The 9,746-nt window shown below is 38.4% G+C and overlaps 2 protein-coding genes across 3 annotated transcripts; both read right to left on the reverse strand.

Moving 5' to 3' along the window:
* Nucleotides 1-27: 27 nt before the first annotated feature.
* On the reverse strand, nt 28-5,505 carry DL1C (DYNAMIN-like 1C). Its single transcript, XM_089046880.1, has 16 exons — nt 5,104-5,505; nt 4,921-4,984; nt 4,505-4,612; nt 4,169-4,270; nt 3,944-3,994; nt 3,802-3,863; nt 3,194-3,284; nt 3,001-3,065; nt 2,617-2,811; nt 2,404-2,523; nt 2,256-2,326; nt 1,416-1,641; nt 1,265-1,315; nt 771-1,032; nt 527-666; nt 28-433 (listed from the first exon to the last, which is right to left on the reverse strand). Exons 1-16 carry the CDS (start codon nt 5,233-5,235, stop codon nt 308-310), a joined length of 1,866 nt encoding a protein of 621 aa, XP_088903006.1. The 5' UTR covers nt 5,236-5,505; the 3' UTR covers nt 28-307.
* A 382-nt stretch (nt 5,506-5,887) lies between these two features.
* LOC103320947 (Tetratricopeptide repeat (TPR)-like superfamily protein) lies at nt 5,888-9,432 on the reverse strand. 2 transcript variants are annotated; one of them, XM_016791520.2, is made up of 3 exons: nt 6,429-9,432; nt 6,244-6,302; nt 5,888-6,105 (listed from the first exon to the last, which is right to left on the reverse strand). In XM_016791520.2, exon 1 carries the CDS (start codon nt 9,317-9,319, stop codon nt 6,620-6,622), a length of 2,700 nt encoding a protein of 899 aa, XP_016647006.2. In that variant the 5' UTR covers nt 9,320-9,432; the 3' UTR covers nt 5,888-6,105; nt 6,244-6,302; nt 6,429-6,619. The 2 variants fall into 2 exon arrangements, with proteins under 2 accessions (XP_016647006.2, XP_088903004.1); XM_089046878.1 differs by having other exon boundaries at nt 6,014-6,155.
* Between the last annotated feature and the right edge of the window lie 314 nt (nt 9,433-9,746).

Consider the following 9,746-nt stretch of genomic DNA (forward strand, 5'->3'; position numbering starts at 1 on the left):
TCTCTCATATAATATGATCCATCACATGAGATGCTGATTATCATAAAATGTGTGGAAAAAAATAATGTAAGGAACCAATAACTGTTAAGAAAGAATCATATAATTGTACATTGAGTTGAAGTTTATGTTCAATGAAGAAAAAAAGTGGGTGAAAGAATCACGTGCAAGTTCAATTCAAATCTAAGCTCTTGCAGCACCTGTGGGTTTTTCTTATTTCAAGCAGAAAGATGAATATGCACGTCCAAATCTGGTATTTTGTCATGTCAAATCTAGTATGAGCAGCCTCATGCAATGTAATGTGGCTCCATCATTTCCATGCTACAGAATCGATCTCATCTCTAGCTGACTTGTATAGTTCAAGCCGTTTGGCAATGTTCGTTCGCTTTTCCATGAGCGCTGGATCCTCATCCAACATTGCACCAAGCCTCTCCTTCTGCACACACCAAGGGGAACACATAAATTATATATCATCAACTTCTCTTTTAACTCACCAAAAAGAGTTGGCTTTGAAAAGTGAAAAACTCACCTCTTGCCTCCCAATTTGGGTGTAGAAGAGGTTGAGCAGAGATCTCTTGGCCTCTCGAACTTGACAGTGAACAACAGCCTTGGGAATCGAATTCCTCAGCGTCTCACAAACCATATTGATGTAAGAGTTGACATTTGATGCTGATACAAATATATTTCATCTCAGCAAAACATAAAAATAAAAATTGTAATGAATTTACGCCTTAGCCAGTAAGAGAGTGTATGGAGTCTTGAATTTTTCATACCAATTCTCCTGAGATAATTATCTCCAAAACGGTCCATGTTTTGTACTGGTTCTTTTGAGTTTTTGTCCGCATTTGGTCCTGTTTGATTTGGACCTTTGTCTGATTCAAGATTAAGCTTTCTGAAAAATTCGACTGTCAGATAACTAGACTCCATTTCCACCAGCCGTGTAACTGTTTTCCTGCTTTCGTCACGAAATCTTTCCAACGCTTCTGTGGAAGCTGCTGCAATATCAGATTGAAGTGTAGGGAATCGTTTCAATTCCTGCAATTTCCATAAAGTAGCACCATTACAAATAAGTCCCATCCAAATGTTGACTGTTGGGCATCCCAAATTTATGTAGATAGCCCCCTCTGGATTCATGAATGAGAGCATAACTAAGATAAATGAAAATTTAATTTAGTTGACTCACGCACGACTGTGGCAAAGTAAAAGCACTGGTGCAGACTGATTTTGCATAAAACTGCTTAAAGCACGTGTAAAATTGTAAAAATACCTCTGTTTCAGCTATTGACTTCCGTACAAGTTCTTTCAAAACAAAGTGCACCTGTTAGAAAGCAATGGAGTGAAAAATACTCAGATAAACACAGGATACATTGTTGATATTCACTACATCTTAGCAAGTAAAAGAAAAAAAAGAACATTACAGCATCCACAGAGGCTTCAGCTGGTCCTTTGAAATAGACAATAGATCCGTCAATGAGTCTTCGGTATCCTTGTTCTGGAGCAATCAAATGGGGCTGATAGCCATCAGCCTCAGTAACAACTTTTTGGACATTCTTTAAAGAGAGGTGACGATCAAAGGGAAGCTTTTTCAAGGCAGCCGGTAATTGATGGTCAAAAACTTTATATATTCGATCTCCACCAGGTCGCCTGAAGTAGCAACATATAATTAATATATATATATATATATATATATATATTAGGAAATAAGTAAGATACTTTTTCTTTCAGATATCAAACCTATACTACATAGAACTTGTCTCAAATCAAACTCAGGACTCATCATAACTTCATGATATTCAAACCATGAACAAGTACAAGGGTTTTCTTTATCCACCACACGCTGTGCAATTTTAAAAATTACCCACTTTTCTTGCAACTCTTGCAATTACTAATATGTCTAGTGAAGCCTAAATAGTTTAAGTTTTCCCAAGAAATGAAGGGGCAGAGTATTGCAAATGAAGCCAAATCATTAGTTGTAAATCTGCAGAGTCCTAGCGTAAACTCATTTTATACTGGATGTAGAACACAACAGACAGTTTAAACTTGATGGCATGTTCCTTCATAGAACCATACTAAGTTCTCTATCTCTAGGGGTTTGGTTCAAAAACTCAATCAATGAATCAAAAGCACATGTTTTCAGAAGAACAACCCTAGTATGCTGAGAAATCAAATCACACACAATGTCAACATGGAACCTCGGAGACTACGGAATTTTCAACTTGAACAACCAATACATGTTGCAGAAAAGTCATGAAATTTACCCTCCATCCAGGTGTTCCTTAAAAACACGGTCAAATGCACGACATAGTTCTAAAATAGTGTATAGCTGGGCCTGTAAATATAGTAACACAAGTAAGTGAAACCTGTCATAAAGAAGAAAACTTGACTCTACAAGGTCAACAACGTTACCCCTGAATCTACACCAATTGGCCTGCCTATACGATCCAGCTCGGCATTAAGCTCATCAATGGTCTTATTTATCAAAGCAATGATACTAGGTATACGCTGCCTGATGACAATCTCCAGATGCTGATAAGGAAGACGCAATGGAAAAAGCTGTTTCAATAACATTATCATGTGCAAATATCAAGCCAGATAAAGACAATTATTGATAACTAAGACCTTAGACAAAAGTTTGGCAAGATACTCTGAGCCCATTTTGTGCGCCAAGTGTCCATATTCAGGACTAGTTTCAAAGTATTCTTTCTCCTTCCGACGAGCAGCAATCATGTCGACGTTCTTGTTGATATCAGCTTGTGAACGGTTCACAATTCCAACCCATGGGTGTTGCAGTCTATATGACCTTCCTTCTATAACCTTCAACATTCAAAAAGAGTACCCATTAGTGTGATGTTATGGCCACCACCAGAAGTAAGGTAACAACCATGAAATCATGAAAGACCGAAAGGTAACAAGCATGATTCATGAAAGTTAAAATCGTGCACTTCTATAATCAAGTAACTTTTATTCTGGTCAGTTATGTAGTGAGTATGATTGGATCCCTACATCCAGAGCGTTGGTTCCCTTGTCCATCAGATCAAGTTTTGTTAGCACTCCAAATGTCCTTTCACCTAAAAATGCCAAACATAATAGGAAAGAAGTAAGTTTTTCTTGCCTTGTAAACCAAGCATTCCTTTTGATAAACAATGAACTAAGGTGAAAAAAGTGTTGTAGCCTCTCCAGGTATAGTTCATATTACCTGTAGGGTCGACTTCTTTTGCAAGTTTGATGGCATCTGAAGTGGCAATATCTTGATTAGCAGGTGATATGGCCAATATAATGCAGTTAGGCTACAAATCGAATAAGTCCATTAGACTGAGTACAGTAGCGGTAAAAGATAAGTAATGAATGATAAATTGATCATGCAAACAACATTATACCGGCAAAGGAATAGTCATGTCCTTAAGAACCAGTACTGAGTAAACCCAGACGTGTACCTCAGACCTCACAGGTCATTCCTTGTGGGCCACCTAAATGTCACCCGTCTTCTTCGGATTTATGTCAATCAGGTGATCGAGAAGTAATGACCTGTGAGGTCTTAGGCACATGTCTTGGTTTACCCAATGCTTGATAGTAGAAAGTTCGCCAATCATCAGATGTAACAGATAGTTTAGTACGTCAATCAGATGTAATTTGGCATGTGCTATGCTATCAAAGATGTATATCGAATTCTCAATCATCTGATAGTAATTGTTCCAAGAATTTTTTTTTTCGCTTTGTAAGGGTATTTTTGTCACTTCACTCGTTGTCATTGACCTGCATACTTTACTAGTTACACTTTAACCAAAGCAAAGAAAGTATATTCACCTTCTCAACGTAAGAACGGACCATATTCTCAATATCTTCAACAATGGTGTCTGGTTGTCCCTCTGCAAATCAAGAAAATTTTCACGAAGCTCTTACCAAACTCTAGAGAGAGAGACAGAGACAGAGACAGAGAGATAGATACCTACAGCCACCTTCGTCAATCCAGGAAGATCTACAAGTGTCAAGTTTACAACTGCCACACAAATAAACTTATTACCACGCAATTCAAACTAACAGGTATTGTTAACAATATCTAACAATAGCAGTCAACGAAGGAATAACAGAAGATAATAAGTAAATAAAAAGCATCTGGACTTATTAAACGATTTCCATCCATAATGTCATCGCAGGAAATGAAAATACAAACCATTTGGAGAATATATGCTGAGATGAATTGGAATGTTGGAGATGTGTTTTGTTTTCCCAGTTATACGATCAGTCTCATCCTGGATCTCCTTACGTACAGAAGCTGCAATAACAAACAGTAATACTCATTGTTCAGTGTAAGAACCAAGAAGAAACCAAAAAATAAAAAGGAAGAAGAAAGACAAAAGGGGCATATCAATGTAACTTAAACCACTACCATCCAATCCTATGGAAACTACATAATTATCCCTTAAATGCAATTATCATTAGCTCAAAGAATTCACCTTTACATTAATAGCCAAAGAGAAAATGCACCTTGCATTAAAAGTTGACATACCAAAATCAGTGAACTTCTTCTTAGGTGCATGAAGAAACTCTCCATATTCAGCCCGTCCCTCATCCGTCTGGTGAAGTTGCAACACTAACGGTCTCCTTGTCACAATACCTTGCGACCAAAGAAAGATAATGTAAGAAGAAAAGCAATATATGGCATATTTTATCAATTTGGGACTCATGAAGGGATAGCCTCCACTCCACTGAGCTTAGTGCAAATCATATAGCTTTGCTTTAAATGAGCTTTAAATGTTTTACTAAGCAGAATCTGATATATAAAGTTATAAACAAATAAAAACCCACACTGCATCTGACATTCTGCTTAGTTTCCAAGTAACCATAAACACAACCAAAGTAAAAGAAATAAAAATAAAAAAGAAAGCAAACATCTTTGAAAAAAATGGAAGAGGTGCGAATTACCGGATCCACGAGGCAAGAAATCTCTCCCGACCACGCTCTCCAAAACCGATGACTTTCCAGAACTCTGTTTCCACAACAAGATATGATAGCATTGAAAATCAAAAACCCAAGTGAATTTTATTTTAAACGAAAATTAGAAGTTATCAAAACAGAGGACATGGATAAGTGGTGGCAGAGAAAGACCTGGCCTCCAACAACGGCAACGGTAGGAAGAGCTTCCCAGAGTGACAAACCCTCACCGCCATGATCGCCTAGAACGGTGCAGGCTCGCTGGATTCTGTTGACCAGGCCGATCAAGCTCTCCAATCTGGCCATTGATCTAAGATCAAATTAAACCGACGATCGAAGATCTGCGAGAGGAAATGTGGGTTAGTGGGAGGAGAAGGTTTGGATCTGAGAAGGCAATGCGGGATCAATAGTGAGTGTTTAGATCAAAGATTTGATGTGGGTTTAGGTTAACAGATGGAATCTGAGAGAGAGAGAGAGAGAGAGAGAGAGAGAGAGAGAGAGAGAGGGAGAAATATAGAATAAACAGAAAAAACGGTTACGAGAGCAGCGATGGTTGGTGCACGTATGTGCATCAACGTTAATGTAATTGGGCTTGTAAAGTTCGATGCTCACAACAACCTATCTTACAAATATTTATTTATTTATTTTTGGTTTGGTAAAATTTTCAGATGGTTAATTCATCCTTCTTTTTCCTATATATTTTGATTCTGTTTTTTACTTTTATTCAGTTGCATCTTTTACTTTTTTTGTTTTTCTTTTTCTAGGTAAGGGTGGCGCATAATGTTTTAGTACATCAGATCTAAATCTAAAATGACCACACAAAAAAATAATGACAAGAAGGGTGGGCGGTCCAAATTTAGATATACAGTTGAAAATCGAGTAAGATCCTTTTCTTTCATTGTAATATTGCCTTTAGTTGATTACATACATGTAATACAAATCGCCATTGCGTAAAATGTTGGACACAACCCTTACATTTTATTATTCAAACTCAGTCGGACATTGTCTCAGTAGAACAATCAGAAACCACATTAGTCTTGGGTCTTTTTGTTGTTGAGGCTCAGTTTATCAGATTCACTCGAGAGTTTGCCAAGGCCATGCTAGTTGCCAGCTGCTCAACGAACGAGGCATGCCTAATGAAAATGGCAGCATTTCCTGATATGTTTGCGAGCATCTCTGAGCCGATAAAACATCGGCCAATACACACCAATAGCAAAATCAAATGGCTAAAAAAAAAGAGGAAATATAAGAAATGAGCATTTCCTTCATTTGATGAAAAGCTTGCTAATCAGAATCAATGAGCGATGACCTTACCGTTACATGTGTCGATGTTCAACAGCAGTGCCAAGCATCCTTCAAGCTTATAGAAAGAGCTGACAACACAAAAGATGAAATGACTTAGCACATTAGACGATGCCAAACAATTCTACAGACAAAGATATGTATAAGATCAGCCCGATCAAAAAAAGAAAAGATATGTACAAGATCAGAGGTATAACCTTAGCTTTGCTCCTGATTGAAATATAGAGTAGGCAGACCACTTTGTCCATGACTTTCAATTGGGACGAATAGCCTTGTACGAATCATATTGCACATGTTCACCAAACATAGCGGCGGATAAAATTAGGTCCTTCTGCAAGGAATTGACTTGATCATATGGAACCAGCGAAGCCTTGCATGCTATTACAAATTAATGTTCTCCATCTACAAGCCCTCTCTTTCTCATTTCATCATACAAGCTTGAAATGGCAGCATCATTACCTTCCTTGTGATAGCCTCTGATCAGAATATCAAAGACTGCAGAGTCAGGTGTGATTCCTTTTTTCAACATATCATCAAATACCTGTTTTGCTTCAATCATGAGTCCAGCATTTGCTAAACCAAAAATAAGCGAGCTATAAGTTAACAGATCGGGTATAATGCCCTCTTTAACCATTTTATTCTTGAGTCGAAAAGCCTCGGACAGACTACCCTGTTTGCATAGACCAGCAATCCAAGAAGTGTATACATACTTGTCTGGAATAAACCCTGCCTCTGACATCTCCCTGAAGACCTTCTCAACTTCACTTAGGTTTCCTTCTTTACACATCCCATTAATAAGCACAGAGTATGAAATTTCATTGGCCTTTTCCTTGCAAAAGTAGCCTCTTGCCTCCTTCAGACACCCATGCTTGCATAAGCCATCCATCAAGGCTGAAAGAGTCACACCATCAGGTTCGAAACCCCTTTCTAACAATTCCCTGTAGACACCCAAAGCTGCTTTTAAATTCCCAGCTTTGAAATATGCATCCATGATGGTCGCTAACAACATCTGATCTGGAACTAACCCACTAGAAACCATATCTTCAATAAACAGAATTGCTTTATCTAATCGGCTGTTTTTACATAGGCCTGAGATAACCACCCCATATGCAGCTACATCAAGGTTAAACCCTTGATCATGCATTCTACTCATATACTTCATAGCATCATCCACATTTCCTTTCTGTAAGTGTCCATCTATTATTGAAGTGTAAACAGCTGAATTAGGCTCAACCCCATCTTCCCACATCTTAGAAAACAAATAATCGGCTCTTTCCGACATCCCCTGCATGCAAAGCCCTTTAATTAGAGCATTATAAGTAACCACATTTGGTAACAGTGACGATTGTCTCATTTTCTCAAGCAATTCAAATGCAACCTCCAAATTACCAGCCTTACAATACCCATCAATCAAAGAAGTAAAAGCAAACAAATTCGGCAACACCCCATCCTTCACCATATCACCAAGCACCCTATAACCCAAACCCAAGTCCCCTGTTTTACAGAACATGTCTATAAAGGTACTATATGTAACCACATTCGGTGAACAACTCTTCCACATCAAACCCATATAGACAAATGCTTCTTTCTTCATTTTGACCTTACAAAATCCGTTAAACAATACATTAAACGTACCCAAATCAGGTCTACACCCTCCTATGCGTATCTTTCTCATCATCAAACAAGCTTCATCAATATCACAAAATTTACAATACCCGTCAATCAAAGAATTGTAAGTTACAATATCAGGCAAGCACCCATATCTTGGCATCGAATCCACGAGTGTTCGGGCAAAACTAATATGACCCAATTTACAGAAAAAGGAGATAACTGAATTGAATGAAGAGGGATGAGGATTGTACCCTTTAGAGAGCAAGTGGCAGAGGATTTTCACTGAGAGCTCTCCACAGTTGGAGCTAATGAGGCTATGTAGGAGCTTGTTGCAGGTAAAGGGAGTTGGGAACTGTGAGGTTCTTCGCAGGAGAGCAAAGAATTTGAGGGTTACTAACAATTCCCCGTAGACACCTGAAGCTGCTTTTAAATTCGCTTTGAAATATGCATCCATAATGGTCGTCAGCAACATCTGATCTGGAGCTAATCCACTCCCAACCATATCTTCAATAAACTGCATTACTTTATCTAACCGACCATTTTTACAGAGGCTTGAGATAACCGCCCCATATGCAGCTACATCAAGGCTGAACCCTTGATCATGCATTTTACTCATATACTTCATGGCATCATCTAAATTTCCTTTCTTTAAATGTCCATCTATCATTGAAGTATAGACGGCTGAATTAGGCTCAAACCCATCTTCCCACACCTTAGAAAACAAATAATCGGCTCTTCCCAACATCCCCTTCATGCAAATCCCTTTAATTAAAGCATTATAAGTAACCACATTTGGTATAAGTGACGACTGCCTCATCTTCTCAAGCAATTCAAAAGCAACCTCCAAATTACCAGCCTTACAATATCCATCAATCAAAGAAGTAAACGTGAAGAAATTCGGCAGCACCCCATCCTTCACCATATCACCAAGCAGCCTATAACCCAATCCCAAATCCCCCATTTTGCAAAACATATCTATAAAGTGACTATATGAAACTACATTCGGTGAACAACTCTTCCACATCAAACCTATATAAACCAAAGCTTCTTTCTTCATTTTAATATTACAGAACCCGTTAAGCAATACATTAAAAGTAACCAAATCAGGTCTACATCCTCCTATGCGTATCTCTTTCATTAACAAACAAGCTTCATCAATGTCAGAAAATTTACAATACCCATCAATCAAAGAATTGTAAGTTACAATATCAGGCAAGCACCGGTATCTCGGCATTGAATTCACGAGCTTTCGGGCAAAACTAATATGACCCAATTTACATAAAAAGGAGATAACTGCATTGAATGAAGAGCGGTGAGGATTGTACCCTTTGGAGACCAAGTGGGAGAGGATTTTCAGAGAGAGCTCACCGCAGTTGGAGCTAATCAGGTTGTGTAGGAGCTTGTTGCAGGTAGAATGACTCGGGAGCTGTGAGGTTCTTCGCAGGTGACCAATTAACTGGAGGGTTTCTCTGATCATTCATGGATGGTATCGGGTGTGCTGTGTCGTCGGGTGTGCTGTGTTTGGCGGTTGAGCTAAGAAAATTCAGGGTTTTGCTGGGGTTTAGGCTTGCACCTTCTTGACGATGTCGTTTCTCAAACGAAGAGTGGAAGTCTATTTTGGACGGACCATTTGCTTATGTGGAGATAATTGGGCTTGGATATTTTTCTTTAGCCTAAATTGCTCTAAACACCCAATAAGAGAAGGCCTCTTGGATTTTAGAACAAAAGTGAAAGGCTATCCGACATGGGCTCTTGCGACCCATATGGACATTGGTGGGCCACAAGATGCATAACTTGGATTCCTTTTTCTTTTTTTTTTTAAATTTCTTTACCAATAGAAACTAAAATATGAACGTGTATGTTTGTGTTTGTGTTTTTATTTTTCAGCTAGAAATACTTTTTTT

The sequence above is a fragment of the Prunus mume genome, linkage group LG2, assembly GCF_029339155.1.
Source record: "Prunus mume cultivar Tortuosa linkage group LG2, ASM2933915v1, whole genome shotgun sequence".
Taxonomy (NCBI): Eukaryota; Viridiplantae; Streptophyta; class Magnoliopsida; order Rosales; family Rosaceae; genus Prunus; species Prunus mume.